Here is a 21,770-nt window from a genome sequence, read left to right as displayed (position 1 = left end):
TTCCTCGTTCTAAACTTTGGAGGGTGCTTACCGAAGCTGGGTCGGCCCCGGAACTGTTGACGCTTCTTGTCCGCTTACATGAGAACAATTATGCTAGAATCAGGTGGGGGGAACAGGGTGGGGTGACAGACACATTCCCTGTCAAACGTGGGGTCCGGCAGGGGTGTGTCCTGGCACCCACACTGTTTTCTATTTACATCAATGGCATTGTAGACCATCTAAGCCGTTCTCCCACCGATGCTCCTGTTCTAGCAGGGCCAGTCCTCATGTTTGCGGACGACACGCTCATAGTTTCTCGAACACCGAGTGGGCTCCAGAAGGCAGTTAACTCTTTTGGTGAGTTCTGTCAAGAACGTGGACTTGAGATAACACCTCCAAAACTAAGTTCATGTGCTTAAACCAGCGAAACACTTTTAAGGCTTCAATTAATTTTAATGGTATTCCCCTCGAACAGGTTGAGGCTTTCATGTATCTAGGAATATCCCTTCAGTGTAATATGAGTTGGAAAAACCACATCGATATGGCTGTCTTAAAATTCCACCAGCTGGTGGGTGTAGTGGCCCTTAAACATAAAGCCTCATTGACTAAGCCAATCAGCCCTGCTTTAGAAATCTATAACATGAAGGTGATCAGTGCCTCTTTATACGGTTCGGAACTTTGGGGATTCTCCAATTTGACACAACTAAAACTGGTGGAAAACAGGTTTTTACGCCACCTGGTTGGGGTTCTCCAAAGTACTCCAACCATTCCACTGGCATATGACCTTGGCAAGAAAAACATTGAGGACTTGACACGGCTGCGACCCTTACTATACTGGAGACGCATCATGACCACCCCTGAACTTGTGCATTATGCCACTGCCCTAAAGGATATCATCAGGGCAGATCGCTTCCATTCGATCCCGTGGTTAAAGGAAATAAGAGGGTTGCTTATCAAGCTGGAATTAGACCACCTATGGAACTCTCCCATTGTTGAAAGCTTCCCATCAAAGGTAACATTGAAAAAAATGTATTGGGATATGTTATGGTCGTCCGCTAATAGTATTGGATCCAACACAAATTAAACAGGACGTTTTTTGGATATCAAACCCTTACCATCTTGTGAGCCATACTGGGACATTATTGAAAGGCCGTTTGACAGAAAATTGTATTTTCAATTCAGAATCGGGGCCCTTCCTCTAAAGGCGTATACCCGCAAATGGTCAGCTATCCAGGACGACAAATGTCCCCATCGTAAAGACTCGATTGAGAATATTGCTCATATACTATTTGTATGTCCCCTTCATGTAAGCCCATGACGGAAGTGGATAAAACCTGTGTGTTTAAACTTAGGCACACGTAGGTGTATAGAGGCGCTAACAATGCTGGAATCGGATTGCACACCCTGCTTGGCGATTGCCGTTGCAACATTTTTAGGTTGGGCATGGACTATACTCACCCGCACTTTACAACAGTTAGACACTGCTCGATGAATTAACTGACACCGTTTATTGTAGTCCAGCTTTTCAAAATTCATGTTTTATTGAACTATTTTTAATTATCATGTATAAATTGTTTTTATAATGTAACATGACAGCACTGTGGTTTAATGAGTTTTTTAAAAAAATAATGAATTTAATATTGTAGTATTTATTGTGTAGTGTAGGATGTATAATTGCTTTTATGACTTGCTGTTGAATAAAGCTTTGAAATTCGTAACAATATCATATGACATTATAAGGACAATTAGTGAAACTACAAAACCCCCTTAATTAAGAAGTAACACACTCAAGAAGAATAAAACAAGGAGAATACATTAAAAACAGTGTTTAATATCAGAATCCTAGTGTGGGGCACACAGTATGAATTGTAATGACAATGAATACAAATTAAATGGCAGCAGCAATGTTTCCAAAAAGCATTATTAATGGATAACACCCCAACATGATTGCTATTATTGATCTTTAGCAATCCAACCTCATTCCGCTACTTTTAAGTGCTGATCTATTTCTAGCATAGCAGAAAATAAAACCTATTTTGAGTTTCAGAGAAGGATCACAGCCACATTCTTATTGGAACCATTGAGTTCTATGTTTGTTAAAATGGCAAGGTCTGTTATTCTTCTCTCATGAGACCAGCTGCACTGAAAAGACAGTAAGCGAAGTCCAAGGCCTCCCAAGTGACCTTCCATTGGGACCAAAGGTATGAATCTGTAGGACCTGTCCCAGTGTTGCTTGGGGTAAAGATTCCAGTCTCCCTTTCACTCTCTATGCCCGGCTTGAATACCCTAATCTCATTGTTATTAGAAACCCTGAGCTATAATAATTAACAGAGAGTGGCTTGATGCGCTTTTCATTATTTTCATTCTATTAGAAGATGTGCAGCTATCATCCTTCTAGAAACTATTTTTAAAAAAAAGTGAATGTAAAATAGAGTATTCAGCGTTTAGATGAAATTGTGAAAATATATTCAGGTAAGCTTGATTACAACATTGCAAACTCGTAATACGATAACAGAAATGTGCATCATATTAATCACACACATTCAGCATTTTACTAATCCTATGCTTTCACTTTTGATTGATTGACGTGCACATGTAAATCAAGCAGGGGAATACCCAGAACAGAAAAGGCACAATATGCATTACAAAAAGTAACCACAAAAGGCACAACAACAAAAACAACAACTTCCACAACAGGTAGACCACAGCAGTAGCAATTACTTCAACTCTAGCAGGGACAACATCTGCTACAACTGACAGCAAGGTAGGGACAATTTCAGTTTGGACTTAACATTGATGTGCCGTTTGGATTATATGGCATAGTAAAGACAGAACAAATGTATGGTATAGCCTTTATACTTAGAGCATCTCACAGAGAAAAACAAATAAGCAATGGAAAAACATTGGTCTGACTTTAATGTGAAAACCTGCTATATATGCAATTCTAATATCTGTGCCCTGTATTTTTGTGAGTGATGGTGTTTATTCATCATAATTATGTTGCTGCCATTGTTCATTTAATATACTGTGAACACGTGTCTCCTTAAATGAGTATTTGCGACTGGGCTTGAGCGCTGGGAGGCAAAAATAAATGCATGCAATGAAAATCTTAAACTTTTTTTGCAACAACATATATCGCACCTTCTGCATCAGTACGAGAATAAAGGTGCTTTTCATATCTAGGAACTACTGTGAGTTCTTCAATGGCAAAGCCTGTTTCAGTTAGCAATTTCTTCATCAACTCTTCATCAACACATAGACTTGGAACTTTGTAAGATCCTATCATGAAAAATGTGCAGTTGAGCCACGCAATCATTAACAAATTCCCTCCACTTTTCAACAATGTGCAGAGATTTTCCAATGCACTTCGGTAGGCTTCTTTGTCAGGACATACACCTTCTAAACAATGAACCAGGAACAGACAGTCCACAGGAGGCAGGACTTTAGGCGATAACGGGTCCTTTGCAGTGACATCACACTTCACACTTTTAATGATTTTTCTTCTTAATTCATCTTCCTTTTCAATACCTTGTTCCCTAAAAACAAAATAATACATTAATCGATTAATAATATTATTTAAGTAACTGAATTCATGTAGACTAATTGCATTAATGGTCTGAAAAGACTGAATAATATTGTGTAATTAACATATTCAGGCACATTGGGAAAATAAGTTAATCTCCGCTTAGCCGTTTTTGCACAATTTTAGCGGATTGTGGCTGTAGAGGGAGACCTTCCCTGGGTTCTCTATCACTGCATGGAATAAAAATGCCCCAGAAACACTGAGCTGCCACAATGCAGTGGCGTAGCTAGGGCAGTGCGGGGGGCGGTCTGCCCCAGGTAGCTCAATTATGGGGGCGGACGCGCGGCACTGGTGGCCTGTTGCCGCCTTTATTATTTATTTAGGGACACTGTGTCCCCAAATTAATTAAAAATGCCGCGCGCAGCCCAGTTTGAAAGTGTGCGCTGCGCGCACCTGACCTGCTGCTGTTATAACTGCGGCAGTCACAGTGCTTCAAAAATTTCGGCCCGACGTCCCGGTCCTGCTTTTGAATTTGCTGAGAAGCTCAGCACTTGACTGTTGGGCCCGCTGGTCGCCCAAGCCTCCAGGGCCGCCAATCAATCTTGTAGTGCGCGAGCGCTACCAATGACGGCCCTGGGGGCGACATTAAATGATTTATTATTTTCGCCAGCCCTGCCCTTGTGGAGTGGTGAGAACGACGTAGCAGTGACGCATCAAGCGCTTCACCGCTACGCGCTCTCACGCTCATTTTGGCCTGGGGGCAGTCAGTGCTGTGCTGCTCTCTAGGTGATTTACTGGATCTCTGGCTGCTGATTAAATTCAAATCAACCACCCCTGGCCGCCTGGTATAGGGACCTTGGAGCGAGTCACCTGTGAGGTAAGAGGAATGCTTTCAGAGGGCAGAGGGGACATTTAGTGAGTGGCAGCATAGCTGCCAACAGGGCTTTAAGTGGGAAGAAAAAACTAGGGGGGTCTCTCAAAGGGGTGGCCGATTTTATTGAGGGTGTGGTCTTAAAACATTGCATTTAGATATGTGATACATCAAGTATCATTTGGGGTCTGTAAAAGATATTAGCAACGGAAAAGAAAAGGGTGGGATGAAGAAGTGCATCATTGATTGTAGCTTTTTGATGTTTCAGTGGTTGATATTTTAAATTGACTTTTTTATGGAAATAGCCTGAGCGGTTGTTCTTGGGAAATGAGAAGTGACTGTCATTGAAGGATGGAATATATTTTCCTAATCCATGTGATATTTAACCTTATCCACTTTGGTTTGTAAATGGAGGGTCTAAAGTTATCTTGAGAGTTTCAGGATTTCCTTGTAGATCTTTGTTAGCCCATAGAGTGTTTGGTAGTCTAGTCTTTCTCCAACTCATTTTTAAGCAGTCCTCCAGTGTCTCCCGTTGAGTGATATGTTCAAATGTTCTTCAGAGTTTTTGTTATGATAAGCTTCACGAGGCCCTGTCATCTTGAAAGCGATGGTGATAATGTGTTGTCAGGCACTGGTGAAAACCTGAATCTCTTTCTATTCGTGGTTCTAACTGCAGATTCTTCACCCTGTGACTACTCTCCAGCACCAGACTGGATAAAGAGATTTTGTCTCAGCTATTCCTTTGCACATTGATTGGTACCATCGTGCCGCTCTGTATCCGTTCCATCCCATCCTGAAAGTGATGCCGGGACCCTACATAGCCACCACCTCCATGCACTGACATTAGTTCCTTTCTTTCCATGGCACAGATCCCGAGCTCACTCCCTTGATTTTAGTGGCAGACCTTCCAAGAGCCTTTCTTGCCCTTAAATAAAGCACTGATGGGCACACTACGGGCACCTGGGCAAAGCCAGGAACTCGCACCCCAGTTAATAAACACATAGCCAGAAGGCATAAGCCAACCTCATGGGGCCCATTCTTTCTCCTGTAACACCCAACACTAGAAAGTTTAAATGTCAAAGCCTCCACCAGCAGGCTGAGCCATACACCCCACAAGACACGGAGTTGTAACACATGGAAGTGTTAGGCTGATGGATATTGGCAAATGGCCTAGGGGTTATTCTGATATAGATAAAAAGTGTCTTAAGAGTGTGGTAGGTGATTATAAAAGAGAGGTATGTAAAGCCATGTTATGCTAATAATATTCTTGGAGCCAACAATGGGGCAAAAAAGGTTTTTGAAATTCTTCAGGGACTAACAGACTTGGATTGCTCATAGCAAGAAGTTACATCTCCCTAGGAACTCTATGATGATCTGGCTGATTTCTTTGATAACAATATCAGCAAGATTTTGGAGGACATTATTACATCTGTTAAGACAGCATCCTCTGATCTGAGACACTGTTCAGAGCTACTGGTGCCAAGATCTTTACCGAACTATCGGTGCTACGTGCCACTATGACCCTAAAAAACTCTGCTGACAACCTGTGATGCTATCTCGGAGGAGACCTTCTTAGATATCACCTGGTCCACTACTTCGGGATCTCCCTTGGATCCCCTAACCTCCGAGGATATGGAAAGAGCTGGTCAATGCAGGTGTGCAATCTTTGAAGAGAGGTGTGGAACCTCAAGTCTGAAAGAAAGCAATTGTCTGTGTGTTCTCTCTTGTACTGCCAGCCACCGGTGTATTCAACTGTGTAGCCTTGGACAGCGTCATGTATGTGCATGAAACTTGCATGATCGAGGTAACTATTAGCGGCAATACTACGTGTCTCTCGGGCCTCTTTCAAGTGCTCACCGTCCTTTTTCCCCAGCACCCCAACACCCCATCCCCCCCTCCAGGGGCGGCAATCCAAGGAGTAGCCCCGGGCGCCACAAGCTCTAGCTATGCCTCTGCCACAATGGGAACTATCTGCATAATTATGCAAGTAATTCAGAGCAAATAATGTGAGAATATCCTTGTTAGTAACCATAAACATTAAAAAATATTATATTCCTTCATCACACAAAAATAGATGCTTAACCAAAACAGCAAGTATAAAAAGAAAACTAAAATTCCCTAAGTGTTAACGGAATACCAAAGTTAAATAAAAAAGAAAATTATCAATCAAGCCAGGCTCCGATTACTAGTGTAATTTATTACTAATTACTATTTTCCGAGATCATAAAGAAAAGAAATATTCAGAAAGCATCAGAATGCTTCCTTAATTCAAATCATTATGGAAGTCTTATGCTAATTAGCTCGTAATGTATCATGTTATGTTATGTTATGTTATGTTAAATTAACTTTTTGAGCGCAACTAACACCTTTAGGTTCCTTGGCGCTATACAGAGGGAGCAGGAAGGAGAGACAGAAAATAACATAACAGTTGATAATAGCTAATTATAAGCCTCAGTGAAGAATAAATATTAAAAAATTTAATAATAAATATAGTAAGAAGAAAATTCTCCTAGATCACGGGAAAGAGCATTCATAGCACCAGACCTTCATTTAGAGAACGTGATCAAATTAACAGAAATACCACAAAGGGTAAATGAATAAACCGAATGCACTTTGTGGAGTAGCGATATGTAATTACAATTTTCAGTGCAGTGGGGTAAGCAGCAGAAAAATCTCCATAATCCACGCATATTGATAGACTAATTATATGTAAACACAATGCACATATTGTTGATAGCATGACGTGCCTGCTATGTCTGCTGTATGTGTGAAAATGCTGTGCATACAATATACGTGTGTGACAAACAAAGGAACTCTTTAGGATGAGCAAAACGTTTGTGGGACTCAATGTTCGTGAATACTGAGCATCTATTTAAACCATGTTAGTCTATCCATAACAAAAGAAAGCCTACGAGTCCAGCACAAAATATTTTGTCAAATCACTTGCTATTAAATGAAGAACATCGACACTTCTGGGCATAGATTTACGAACAAGTAACACAATGCAGCAAAACACCTTGATGCGCTGCATGAAAGTGAGATACTAAGATCTGGTGCACTCCTGCTCTGTCCCTGTGCTGATGTACACAGTGCAGCCTAGCGCGGACGCAGGCACCCTTGCACCCTGGTGCAAGGGTGCCTGCATTACAGACAGGGTTGTTTCTGTGCAGGAAGGGACACCTTCCTACACATAAACAATGCTCTGAGACTTTCTCCTCTTTTTATGTGTGCTGCATGATACTGTACATGTAGAAAGAGGAATAAATGAAGAGAGATACAAACATTTCTCCTTGTTAAGCCTCAACTGGGATGGAGTGGCATTTTTAGGAATTCCCAGGTTTACTTGCATAAGTATATTTGGGAAAGTGCCAAAATACCATCTGTGGAATAACCCATGCTCCACCCATGGAGCTTTTTCCCAGTACAGAGAATGACAAGTCAGTGACTTGCACTGCATTACATGGCTTCATATTTACTATGCCATGCAGAGCTATGCATGCTGACTCTGAGTAGATTGTAAATCTCACTTAACCCCTTCGATGCTTGTGACAGAACCATTCCGTCATCAGTCACGGTTGGGCTGTGCTGATGACGGAATGGTTCCGTCACAACCACACCCATTTCAATGAGGGGCAGCACAGGAGGGAAATTCCATTAGCAGTGATGGAGTTAATGGCTTCCATGAGATAGTGGCTATACAAGCCCTTTGTAAATCTGAGCCCCAATATGAAGAGCTGAGTGCAGATCAAAGAGCATGTCTGTTAGAAATTGGGTCTCTATTTTGCAGAGGTTTGCTTCTGTCCAAGTAGGGATCACAATCCTAATCAGGGAAGCCAGATACACAACCTTAATTATCCTGTGCTCACCCTCTAGTAGCTTGGCACAGAGCAGCCAGGCTTAACCTAAGAGACAATATGTAAAGTATTTGTGCAACTCTATAATTACGGTGGCACAGTGAAAACACCACAAAAAAGACTCCACAATAGTTTAGAAAAATACAGTATATTTATATGAGTAAAACAAGACCAAAATGGCAATACTCCAACAAGTTGAACCTGAGATATGAATTTGTACTGATAAACTGCAATGTAGTGCTTAGAAGAAAATAGCACCTAGGAGTTTCTTGCGCTCATGTTGGAAAGCTAAGGCAAATTGCAATGGAGGCCAGGCAGGCTACAAGACCTATTCAGGAACCACTTAAAAAGTACCTTGGATGGAGCAAGCATAGGCGTTGAGCAAGCGTCGGCGTTGAAGACTTGACGTGTCGGTTATGATTCACACATTCGGGCTGATTCATCATTGTTTAGCCTCGCAGTTGGGTCACTCGTTATCATCGAACCCTTTACATTTCAGGTGCTGCATCCTCAGTAAACCTCTCAGTCGGGTCCTGTGCCGTCGTCAATGCCGTCACTAAGCATGCTCTTCGTCATACTTGAACTTTGCTGTTGAGTCCCACATCATCATAGAGATGTTCTCAAAGTGGCTCTGCGTCGGTATTGAAGGGCAATGCGTAAGTTCTGATCAGTGCAAAGTTGTCAATGCATCAAATCTTGTAGCAACACAATTGCAGAATCCACTTTCAAGGCCCAGTACTGGATTAACAACAGGACTCAGAGTTGGCAGAGTGCAGCAACTGAAGCAGGGTTGAAGAAAGTATTTTATGGCACTTAGACTTCAAAACAGGAGGCAAGCCAGGAAGACATTGGAGAACTTGGGTTCAAGGATGTGGAGAACAGGTCCAGTCCTGCTCACTCTCAGGCAAGAAGAAACAGGCACCAGGACAACACATCAAGGCAAGTAGCAAAGGGACAGTTTCTCTTATAAAACAGCAAAAAGCAGGCATAAAGCCAGCACAGCAAAGCAGTTAGCAGAGTGGCAGTCCCTCCAATAGCCCCGCAGCTCTTCTTCTTGTCAGCATGTCCTTTTTCCAGTCAGTGTTCTGATGTGGTTGTGTCTGGGGTCCAGTACTTCTACTCAGTTGTACGTTTGAAGTGAGGGACACTTCAAAGAGAACACAAGGTACTTGCCTTTCCTGGCCTGGCTACAGACTCACTACTAGGGGGTATGCAGCTCTTTGTATGGGGAAAGGCACAGCCTTATTCAGGTGCAAGTGTCAGCTCCCAATATAACACATTAATTCCCATCAGCCTGGTGATGAACCATTGGAATGTGAATGTCACAGCCCAACCCCCTTTGTTTGTGACTTTCCAAAGGGATTGCACACAACACAACTTTCACCCAACCCAGACATGTATTCAGAGACAGGCAGAGGCACAGAATGGTTGAAGTAGGAAAATTCCAACTTTCTAAAAGTGGTATTTTTACACTTACAAATTGAAACCTGACTTCACCATAAGTTGTGATTTTAAATTGTGAGTCTAGAGCCACCTAACTCCAAATTTCTATTTTTTTCCAAATGGAAATTACTCTTAAAGTGTAACAAGGTAATCACAATGATAACCAATGGAAGAGATAGGCCTTGCAAAAGTGAACATTTTAATTGAGTTTTTCACTACCAGGACATGTACTACTAATAAGGTCATGTCCTACTTTTTAAATACACTGCAGCCTGCCCTCAGAATTGTCCCAGGCCTACCTTAGTGGCGACTTACATGTAAAAAAATGGGTCTAGCAAATAGGTGAACTTGCCAGGTCGAAATGGAAGTTGCCTACACTGTCTCTGCTGTGGCAGGCCTGGGACATGTTTAGAGTACATAGCATGTGCACTTTAGCATTGGCTAGCAATGGTAGAGTGCCCAGAGTCATTAAGCCATCAAAAATGAATTCAGCAACAAGGGCAGGAGAAAGGCAAACATTTGGGGATGACCGTGCAGAGAGGGACATTTCCAACAAAGTCCATTTACCTGCTCCAAGCATATAGAAGACAACCTATACCCTTTCACTTTCTCCGGTCATCAATATTATTCAGAGCCATCCCAATGGATTCCAGAAGATGGAAAGTTCAATAATATTAAGAATGTTGCTAAACAACAATATTTTTAGAACATGCAACCCCACATTATCAGACCATTAGGAGTTGAATCTGAAGTACTGCCCCAGATGTCTCCAGAAGACATACTCAGGCTATTGCATGTAAAGCAGAGTTGTCAAGTAGGGCACAGTCTTGGTCAATCCCAAACTTTCTTCCTTTCAAACTTTCAAACAACATCCTTGTCAGCAGAAACCTATGACCTGCTCACAGCCAATCAGAACCAACAAGAGATTCAAGGCAATGGGTGGAGTTACACTGTGCAGTGCAGGAAGCAGTGGCAGCTGTGAAACCTTTAAATAGAGAACATCAAGAAATGGAGGAGCATTCACTTAGATCATGGCAAGACCTATTAGGTCCAACTTGTGCGCAGCTGCCAGTTCGCTCATCGAAATTAGAAAACTAGAAGATCATTTGCAGTCCTAATAACACCCTCATAACCCTCATAACACAACAATAGGAGCAAAGCTCTCTACTCATGTCATTTGACATTGGGAGGGACAGCAGCAGAATAAAATACAACAGCGACCTGCATCAGCACTTCAGGATTACAGAAAACCTCTCATATTGTGGTCCTATGTTTAGCACATACAGTGAGACTATCTGTGACACCACAATAACCCTCTGCATATGAGAGGCAAATTATCTCCATTTATGCTTGTGTGTTGGAGAGGTTGAAGGTGTGGCAGGTCCATTTACCCACTTTGTAGAAGGAACATGTTAATGTGGTCTCTTGGAGATATGGAAGGAGGCAGGAGAGATGTTATGCTGCTAGGGTTTGTATGAAATTGAGTTTCTGGTTGGCATAGTTCTTCACCCTGTCCTAGTAGGAACCACAATCTCAGTCAGCGTAAGTCATATATATCTCATAAATTAACCTGTTCTCATTTTCTGGTAGCTTGGCTTAGAGAAGTCAGGCCTTAACGTAAGAGGCAATGTGTAAAGTATGTGTGCAACACTGCAAATGGTGGCAAAATGGAAATAACACACCAATGAAGAAAAATATCTTATATTTGTATGAACGAAACAATAACAAAATTATTTAATGGATAATCAATTATGTAAATTGTTCAATTAAGATGTTTCTACATGTACTGTATCAAGTTATATTTCATGTGTGGATTGTTAGGTTTGTAGGTGCAAAGGGTCTATTAATTAAAATTAATTTTATTTGATTTTTAATGATTGTTAATTATTTAATTGATAATTAGTTTTGTGCATTTTGTAGTTAGTATATTGTTTAAGATATATTTGAGGTGGGGGATGTTGGGTTTGTAGGGGTAAAGGGTGGGAGGCCAATTCTGTGTAAATAATTAATTATTAGTTAATTATTATGAATTGCTTAATTGAGAACTAATTATGTATATTGTATAATTATTAGAATTTTTAGGATATATATTTAGGTGCAGGTTGTTGGGTTTTTAGGGGACATGGTGGGAAGTTAATACGGAAATAATGTATTGATGATTTATTATGAATGTATAATTAAATATTTAATTGATAATTATGTTATATTTTAGGTGTGTGTTGCTTAGTTTGTAGAGGAATAGGGCTGGATGATATTTAAGCATTGATACATTTAAAATGATTTTATTTAATACTTAATATGTTAATTGCGTTACACTTTTTTTATTTCAATTACATTTTAATTGTTGGCTGCTATGTTTGTGGGAATATAGGGCCCGATTACGATGCCAGTTGGACCTACTCTCCGACCGCTGTCTTCACCGGCCCTTTCGAAACACTGAAGCGTAGGGGGGTAAGTATGCACTACTAAAGGCAATTGGTCAAACACCCACGGTCGGGCCATCAGAAACCAACATTGTAATACGGATGGTGGTCGGAGGCCCTGTACTACATGATAGATGCTGTTTTTTTCCAACTGCCATCTCATATGTCTGAGAAAAGCTGTCAGAGTCAACGGTCTTTCAGCGGTAGGTCAGAGTACAGGATGCATTCATCGTAATCCAACACTAGTGTAGTAGCAGGCCTTAGCAAGGCCCACCAGTGCAAGGGGTTCGCCCTTCTCTGCACAAAGTCCCTAGACCAATAGGAAGAAGTTGGCACAGAAACTGGAATAGAAAAAATAACATTTATTACACCTCATGAGGTGGTGCTACGGTTCAGACAGTACACTTCGGTATTGCAAGAAGTAGCACCACAAACTAAAAGAGCATGGTCCTTTTATACCCACACAGGGGCTCAAAAGAAGGCAGTACAAACACAGAAGCAAATTTTATGTACATATAAGGTAATATTGAAAGGCACAATTAATCAGTGGGAGGAGCTAACGGTTTGGGAACTGGTAAACACGTTCCTGTCTGGTACTAATCACTAACAGATGTAGACCCTACTGGTCATGCGTGAAAGTGGGGGATGCTAAATATAACTCGTTGCCGGGCAGATTTCAAGCGCAATTAACAGGAAGATAGGACAAAGCACATGGTCGACACGCGGCAGCATGTAGCAAACAAAATGGCTGCCATGAATACAAAATGGAGTCCACTGAATGTCATGATAATAGCTAAAACTAAGATGTCTTCTGCTAATGCTTAACCTAGTCGCTGTTAAATTACAACACTAGGACCAATCACTTCCCATTAGACCGCAGTGGTCTGACCACCTCCTACAAGACCACAGAAGTCGATCTGACCACCATCGTAATCAGTGTTTTTGTAATTAAATTAATAATATTTCTTTTAATTGATAATAAATATTTAAAAATGTAATAAGTATTTCATTAGTTAAATTGTTGATAAAATGTATATATATATATTTGTTTAACTTGTTTTTATTTTAGGATACACATAGACGCAGTATACAGTACGAGCATGTATATCATATATACAGTAAATATATGTAGTTGCAAGCATGTGGCAAGTGCTTGCAGGAGCATGTATTACAGTCATAATACACATCCCTATTTTTAGATAAATAAGTTACAGCAATACAGTTATCAATGAAAATATAACCATTAAAAAAAGAAAAAAGAAAACTAGGCAGCGGTTGGCAGAGCTGTACTTCTCATATATCTTCTAGCAACAGGGACTGATGTGGTTTTACGGCTTTATTCATCCCAACTCCTTCTCTGATAGTTTAGAGGACTTGCCCTAATGTATCTCCTGCAGTGTGTAGCTGGGTGGCATCCTAAGCCGTAGAGGTGACCTGCTCACCATCAGAGTGAAACCACAGATCTCCTCCCCCCGCAATAATCAATCAGGCTCCCTTGCCACCCAAAAACCCCCAAAAAGCCCTTTGTCAGTTCGTATTATCCAGTCTGTTGTGGGTTCCCCCACCAACCCTGTCCATGTGCCAGGGGTCCGAGTCTGTGTGAGGGTGTTGGCTCCTTTAGTCGTCCGCCCGGGTTTCCGCAGCTTCTACAGTAAAAATTCCCATGTCTCCTGTTCTTGTTTGGCATTCTCATAAATTTGGACATAAAAATGTTAACATTTAAAATTTAATTTTGGGGGGGTTTTAAAATAGAATATGTGATTTGTTTGAAGTGAACTAAACTCTCTCTACAGTTGCACATACGAGTGAGAATAGATGTCTGCCGTCAATATGTCGGAACAGTAGTCCGTTATTTGTGTCCACACTGCTGTTTGTATCTTTATTAACAATCTTCCCACACATTCACACTTATGTGAACAAGGCTTGTCCCAGGCCGAAACATGTTGTAGGTGTGATTAAACACCCTTGGACCTTGTATTCTGGTGTGGTCTGTCAAGTTTCTGAGAGCGTTGCCATTGGGAGCTTTTTGTCGATTGAATTACCGGCGTGCTCGGCCGGAGTGCACGCCACCTCCCACGGGGCCATCCGCAGCTATACGGAGCAAGCTTGGAAAGGATATATATATATATATATATATATCTTCACCAGACTCCCACCAACGCAGGAAATGGAGTCGCACACACACGGCTTGACAAACAGGTACTTTATTTTCTTTTGGGTGCAATACCTGACGCGTTTCGTCCACCATTGGACTTTTTCAAAGGTCACCCCTTACACCATCGCTGTTATCAGTTCCACAAGCATTTGCCAAAATTTCTTTGATTGACCCCCAGTGGTCAAGACCTCCAATGGTCATTCCGTGGTTCAAGGCATGCTGGATTTTGTAGTCCTTTTAACAGCTGTAGTTTCTGCCCTCCATTAGGCGGTGTTTTCAATGTTTATTCCGTTTAAAAGTGTCTGTCTGTTTCGTGTGCTGTGGCAGACCATTTTAAAGTTTACCTTCAGAGTCATACCGGTGCCGGTCACCGGTGGCAACCGCTTTCCCTATGCGTGCGTCACGACCAGAAAAAAGGGTTCAAGTCGGGAAAGCCTCTGGCGCGCTTGCTGACTGTGCGTCCTCCCGCGGCAGAACCACGCCGCCGAATATATATATATATATATTACATATATTACCTACTGGCGGTCGCCAGTAGGTATATATAGTTAGGATTTTTTCTCTATGGAACTTTTGAAAATTCTATGTCTAATAACATTGGTGTTTGTGGACGGAATCGGCTGAAATTTTCAGGAAAATGGCACATTTTGTTTCTGAGCAGCCCCTGAAAATTTGGGGGGGTTTCGTCAAGAGGGGGCCGAGAAAAAAGGGGGGTCCCAAAACGCGTTTTTCCCATTCATTTTTCCATAGGGCGTTTGGCCTCACTTTTAGCTCGAACGGCTGAATGGATTTACACGAAACTTGGCAAAATTGTAGGGACTGTTAGCCCGATGTGCCTTTGCTGGGTCTCAATATATGTGCTCCAGTGGATTTTGAGAAATGAACGTTTAAAAAAACAGATATATCTGTGACAGCGTCCCAGACAGCGCTCCAGATCGCGTACTTTTCGCGTAACGGAGCTTTGCGAAGCGAAGCTGATTGGCTCTCCGGTGTCTGTCAACATTCTAAACAGTCCGGTGCAGCCGCCATCTTGTCTCTCGGTAGGATCGAGAGACAAGAGGAGAAAAACGAAGGGGGAATTTAATGAAAGGGGGCAAGGTAGACTCCTCTTGACCCCCTAGGAATGATGTTGGGGTTATTAAAGGGTCCCGTGGGGCAAATAAAAAAAAATTGATTTTTCGCGGTAGAAGAGCTTCTTGGTTCGCGAACCGGGTCGCAAACTGGTAGCGAAATGAGAATTTTGTCATTTTGTGTTTCGATTTAATTAAATTACAAGATGGAGGAAAAGCAATGTGAGTATTGGGTATAAGGGGGTATGGAAGACGTATCCTGACCCCCTATGTTTTCTGAGGGTGGTTGAGGAGGCTCATATATGTTGATACTTGTCTTCCGGCGGTTGCGCGTGAGCGTTTTTTTTTTTTTTTGCCGCTTGACTTCTGTTAACGTTCGATTCGAAGGAAATCAGGAAGTGTTGACCGCCATTTTGACACTGCGAGTAAATATATTGTTAAAAATAATTGTTATAAATTAATTCCTATTGATAAACATTGTTTGCGCCATCTTGCTTTTCTTCCAATGCCACACTTTTGTCGTGCACGGCAGCCATTTTAGATGCCTTGACCAGACCCACTCTCTGCACGCCGCCGATCCTCAGCATGGCTCCCCACCCTCGCAAGCATCTCCCCCACGCACTGGTCACCCCCGCTCTATGTCTTATGCATGGGCCATAAACCTCCCCCCATCTGCGCTGCTCTTCCCTGTGAATCACACCCTGTGCCCGCCGGACAACTCCCTTTCACCCTATTCACTACCGCACCCTCTGACACTCCTCTTCTTCTGTGTCCGATTGTCCAGGCCGGTCCCAGGCTATCACCTAGCCCTGCGGATGTAGTTTATGGCCCCAACTGTAAAGAATCACCCCTGTTCAAAGGAGTTACAGTAGATCAAGGCCCCCACCTCATGAGATCCGTCACACCACACGCGTTCCTATTATCTGATAACGATCCTGTATTGTGATTGGGGAGGGGATTCTCACTGTAAGGGTGTGTGGGACCGAGCCTGAACCGGAAGATTCCAGGGATGCCTTTTTGTACAACAAAGTCTTCACAATTATGTGTCACATTAAAAATAAATAGCACTCCAACAAAGTAGTAGTATTATAACACTTTAATAACTTATAAATATATTCAACGCTCCAACAAAGTAAACACGTTAAAAAAAAACTTTTTAAAGAACTATTTACATGACATTGCTTTAACCAGGATAGACAAAGAAATGACACAGTGATGTAAAAGTTTCTGAAAGAAATGTCAAGAACGTCCCATGTGAAAGTGAATTTTATCTGGCAATTTTTTTCTTTTCCTTCTCATGAAAAGAAAGTTAATGCCAGGTTCGTTACCTGCCTCATCTGCAAATAAAAAACTCTCGAGAGGGACCGAAAAAAAATATAGCTATGGTAATCATACCATGCATCGGCACATGGAGAGGTGGCACCCTCTTAATTATTCTAAAGCACAACTTCGAGATTTGGTGGATAATCCCCGACCGGCAAAAACATCCACCAATGACTTAGCAATAAGTGAGTCAGAGGCAAGGGAAACGGTCCCAAATCTGAAAAAGAACTTTAGGCAGATGAGATTGACTTGTGTAGCATGTGGAAAATTAATTTCATGCGGAGAGATGAGTATTACTTTAATAAACAGATCATATGAAAATCATCAATGTCCAAAACGTCCTAGAAAGTAATTTTTGTCATTTTTGAGGAAGAGAGATAACCTACAGTGGTACGGGGTTGTTTTCGTTCGTACTAGGGGGGCCAGGTGACATTCGTTCGGGGTGGTTTAGGGGCATTTAAAACAACTTCCCTGATACAGGTAGCATATAAAGTAGAGGCTAAATACCAGGATCTTTATCGATTGATTTATGCTGTACAAAAATGAAAAACACATACAACAAACCTGAACCATTCATATTTTCAATGTTTCTGCGTACTATACTTTTTAACCCTTAACTAATTGAGCTGCTTCATTTCACCTGCTTTATAAAAAAAAAAAAAAAAATCGGAAACAGTGGCCATTTATTCGAAACTTACCAATCTACGCGTTACAACTGCGTTTGCTTTTTCAAAAACCTTTAATAAAAATGTTGGTGCCCAAATACGGGCCTACAACCCAGTGGGCCGGCCACGGAGCAGGCTGGAACTGTAAATGGGGGGGGGGGTATTTATTTGTGGAAAAGATAACAGAGAGTCAGTGGTCGTTGATTTCATAGTAAAAAGTGCGACAAGTGCAACAAAATCATATCGATAATTCATTGTGAGCAAGTACCAAAAGTGTCGACAATTCGAACCTTCAAAAATAAATACAGTAATCAATGATGCATTAGAACTTAATATCAATTCATTGTTCGAACGTGTAATCAGTACCCGTCCCATGTCAATTCATTGTACGAACGTATAATCAATACCCATCCTGGATCAATTCATTGTCCGAACATATAATCAGTCTTATTCCATATCAATTCATGTGCTAAAAACTGCATACATATCTCATGATATCAAGGCTGAGCAATCGGGGCACAACAAGGAGTTAGAGTTTCATTTGTACCGGCGCTATTTTGGGTGAGGTCAGGAAGGTCCAAGTATAGTCAAAATGTCTCCACCAACTCGTGGTTGGACCGGGACCTCTTTCGGCAGTCCAAAAGTTTTCGTTGAAGGGTAGCTGAGGGGACTGCCGAATTGAACCATCAGTCAAAGTGGGGTGGGAGGCAACAATCTCTCCTACCGGGTCATACTGGTGTAACATCGGAACTGATCAAGTTGGTAGTCTTGCAGGATTTTGGTCATTTCAAGACTGAGGCCGGCGCCGGCATGAGCGCGCCGACGTCCCGCGGCTACGTCGTGGTCGTTCCGTGGGTGATCATGGCAGTCATTTCCCATCGGGGGTGTCTGCGGGCGTCGGGGGCCCCCGTGGCTCTTATAGAATCTTCAAAGTTGAGGAGAACGTTTCTGGACGCAGGACTCATTTTATAGTTGAACTCAGAAGCGTTGTTGCACCGGAACAGTGGACGAGACCCCCGCTGGGTAAGCGGAGCATCATTGCCTCACAATAGTGGACGAGACCTTTTGTTGGGTGAGTGGAGCGTTGGGGTTGCAGCTGAGGGGCCCCCACCTGGGGGGGTGGGAGAGGCTCGTTCACGCCGCCTCTCCCTCCCAGCGCACCCCACGCCGACACCTGGCGTTGATATCCGTGATGTCTGGACCAGGCGATAAGAGGGGGGGGGTCAGTGGCATGTGGAAGACATCCCCCCCCAGTGTTGTCGCAGCCATTATTGAAGAAAGAAGAAGATACCGTCGGCCTCGGCTCCTCTCCTGGTGCACCTTACGCGACGACCCTTTTGTTGGGTGAGTGGAGCGTTGGGGGTGCAGCTGAGGGGGAGGCTCGTTCGCGCCGCCTCTCCCTCCCAGCGCACCCCACGCCGACACCTGGCGTTGATATCCGTGATGTCCGGACCAGGCGATAAGAAGGGGGGGGGGTCGGAGGCTGAGGCAAGACATCCCCCCCGTGGCCTGCAAGGCGGCAGAAGAAGGAATCGGGAGACCAGTACATTTCGGGCCATCCACGCCATGGCTGATGGCGGTTAGCTGGGCCCCGCCCTGCACGTGTCGAGGCCTCATCTTCCGGATGGGCGTAACCGTGGCCCTGTGCACTTCGGGAGTTTCCGGAATGGGGGTAGGTATCTGCTGATTTGTATTTATTTCATGTTACCGTTAATGGGCGTGGCGGGCGGTGGGACAGAAATGCTTGGAGCAGTGGGGGGGGGGGGGTGGCGGAGCCTAGCTACCTCGTGGCTGCCGTAACGTCAAGCTTGGCTTTTTTCACTACTTTCATGTTTCTTATTTCTAGCAAAGTCAAAAACTCATCAGTGGCCTACTGATTTTGTTCGATTTCTTTCCCTTCCTTTTCAAGTGTGTTTCATGCTAAAGTTTCTGTTTAATAGGATACAGTGATTACTTTGTATTTTACATATGTCTTCTTTATTAGGGGTACCCTCCGGTTGAGCCAGATGATGTACCTCTAATAAATGGTCCGGGTGGAACTAGTTTATCAATCAGTGGGGAGTAGATGGGCATGACAGATTACAACGGGGGTCAAAGGTCCGCATTACCCACCCTTCACTACTTGCAAAGACTAGACAGAATATTTCTATTCCACGTTATTTGCAAACAGAGAATACCTCGAAAGAACTATTCCTTGAACAATAAATTTCCAGCCAATCAATCAATCAGTGGGGAGAAAAACAGGCATGACGGATTCCAACGGGGGACAAAAGTCCGCATTAACTATCCTTCACTATCTGCAAAGGGAGACAGAATATTCCTATTCTTCTCTGTTTGTAGACAGGGAATATCTCAAAGAGCAATAATCAATAAAAAATTAGTAGGATTATAACACTTTAATACCTTATAAATATATACATCGCAACAAAAACAGTAAACACCTTAAAACATTTTTTATTAAAACAGAAGCAACAATGACAACTAATAGTAGTGATATCCTGGGCGGGTGATGGAACTGGGATTGTTAATGGAAAAACATCTACAGAGAAAGCTATTGGTGAATTATACTTCTCCGGAAATTTAAAACTCACAAATGTTTCATTTGTGTAATCGTTTCATAAACATGTACATTAAAAAACTAAATACGCTCCACTGTTTTAGAAAATCTTTACAGCTTGCAAGATCACCCTTTAAAGTTACAACTACGAAAACCTACTTACTTAAGCTGTTGAATTCGGCTTCAAATGTAAAGCATAAGTTCAAGCTAGCATATCATATGTCTAAAAGGTTTAACATAATTGATATGCAAATTTAAATACTACCCTTTCTTAATGGTGACACCTTATCTCTCCTATATCCCACAATTTCCATGAGCAAAGCAAAAGAAATTCTGAGGCCCTGAAGAAATAAGGCTTACTGTGGGGTTCAACTCAATCTGGTGTTTGGGAGATTCCATGTTTTAGGGTGATATTCTGTGACAGGGTGCAGGCACCAGAAAAATGTTAGCCTAGTTCATCACATTGGAGAATGAGGGTCTGGGTAAATATCTAATCTGGTGAAGAACCATCCCTTCTTTAAACCCCATGGTGACCAACTATAGTTTATTCTCTATTTCGTTCCCTTGCCATAACAAAATAAAAGTCTTGGGTTATTTATGGAAGGGAATACTTTTTGTTTCTTCCAATTTTTAAAAGAAAAGAGGAGGGGGGGGGCAGCGTTCAAAGCACATCAGCGTGCATAAATACGAAAATGTTTTTACCTACCACGTACTTGACATTTTACAGCTTTTCATATTTGCTATTAAAAAACCATTGAAATTCACTGAAAAAACCATAGGTTATAGACCATATATAGTTAGGAATTAGCATTTACAAAACCTTAATTTACTCGCACAAAACCATTGAAATTCGCATATATAGTTAGTTGCGCTAACTATATATCGCGCACCCGCAATCCACTGCTGATGATGTCACATATTACATCATTCATGACATGGTCAGTGACATCACTGATGACATCACTGATGACATTATCAAGTGACTGTATGTTTCTGTAAAGTTAAAATATGTCTTACATATTGAAGAATGAGTGGATGTATAAGAGTCTGGATGAAGGATTTAGTAGGTGCATGACTGACTGTATGAGTGAGTGATTAAATGTGTCTCACTGAGTGCATGGGTTAGTGACTAAACTGTCTTAATTTGTGCATCATTATATCTGTTCTGTAAACTGCTGCATGTGTTGATCAGTAGCTTTATGATTAACTATATGGGTTATTGATTGGTTGCCCAAGTATTTGTATGGGAGACTGAGTGTGTGTGTGGGTGGCTGGGAGGTGTATGACTCTGTGCATAGATGTGTGAGCAGTTGATTCACTAGATGTATGGGTTCAAAAGTGCATGTGGAAACAGCTGCATGGGCGGTTGACTGTCTGCATGAGTGTATTGGTGAGTGAATGGATATCTCAGTGCTACATGTCAAAGTAAGTACATATGTAAAACACAGTACATGTGAGAGTTGACATATATAAATAACTGTGCATTAGAGCCAGTGAATGTGTGAGTGGCTGTATGGATCATTGTGAACTTGTATCAGGGATTGTATAAGAGAGTAAATATGTGTTAGTATATGTTTGAATAAGTAAGGTGTGTATAACTGTATAGTTGAGGAAATGGATGTGTGATTGATTATTTGCATGACTGACTAGGTGTGTGAGTAACTCCATGGATGAGTGACAGTCTGTGAGTGTCTGTTTACACAGAGTGTATCTAAGGTTATATTAGAGTCTGAAGAGGTTCATCGTATAATCACATGAATGATGTCATCAGTGATGTGATCAGTGATGTCAAATGAGATGTCATCAGTGATGTGATCAGTGATGTCATTTGAGATGTCATCAGTGATGTCATCAATGATGTCATTTGAGATGTCATCAGTGATGTCATCAGTGATGTAATTTGAGAT

The 21,770-nt window shown here is 42.1% G+C and overlaps 1 protein-coding gene across 1 annotated transcript in view; it reads right to left on the bottom strand.

Moving 5' to 3' along the window:
• Positions 1–1,790: 1,790 nt before the first annotated feature.
• LOC147716863 (nicotinamide N-methyltransferase-like) overlaps positions 1,791–21,770 on the bottom strand; it is a 72,632-nt gene continuing 52,652 nt past the window's right edge. The window contains exon 3 of the mRNA XM_086923770.1: positions 1,791–3,515. Within this exon, the coding sequence (XP_086779896.1) occupies positions 3,089–3,515 (427 nt within the window). The 3' untranslated portion in view covers positions 1,791–3,088. The remainder of the gene's footprint in view (positions 3,516–21,770) is intronic.

This window comes from Lissotriton vulgaris, chromosome 5 (assembly GCF_964263255.1).
Source record: "Lissotriton vulgaris chromosome 5, aLisVul1.2, whole genome shotgun sequence".
In the NCBI taxonomy this organism is placed as follows: domain Eukaryota; kingdom Metazoa; phylum Chordata; class Amphibia; order Caudata; family Salamandridae; genus Lissotriton; species Lissotriton vulgaris.
Note: the sequence above shows the minus strand (reverse complement) of the source record. Positions and strands in the feature narration are given on the sequence as shown.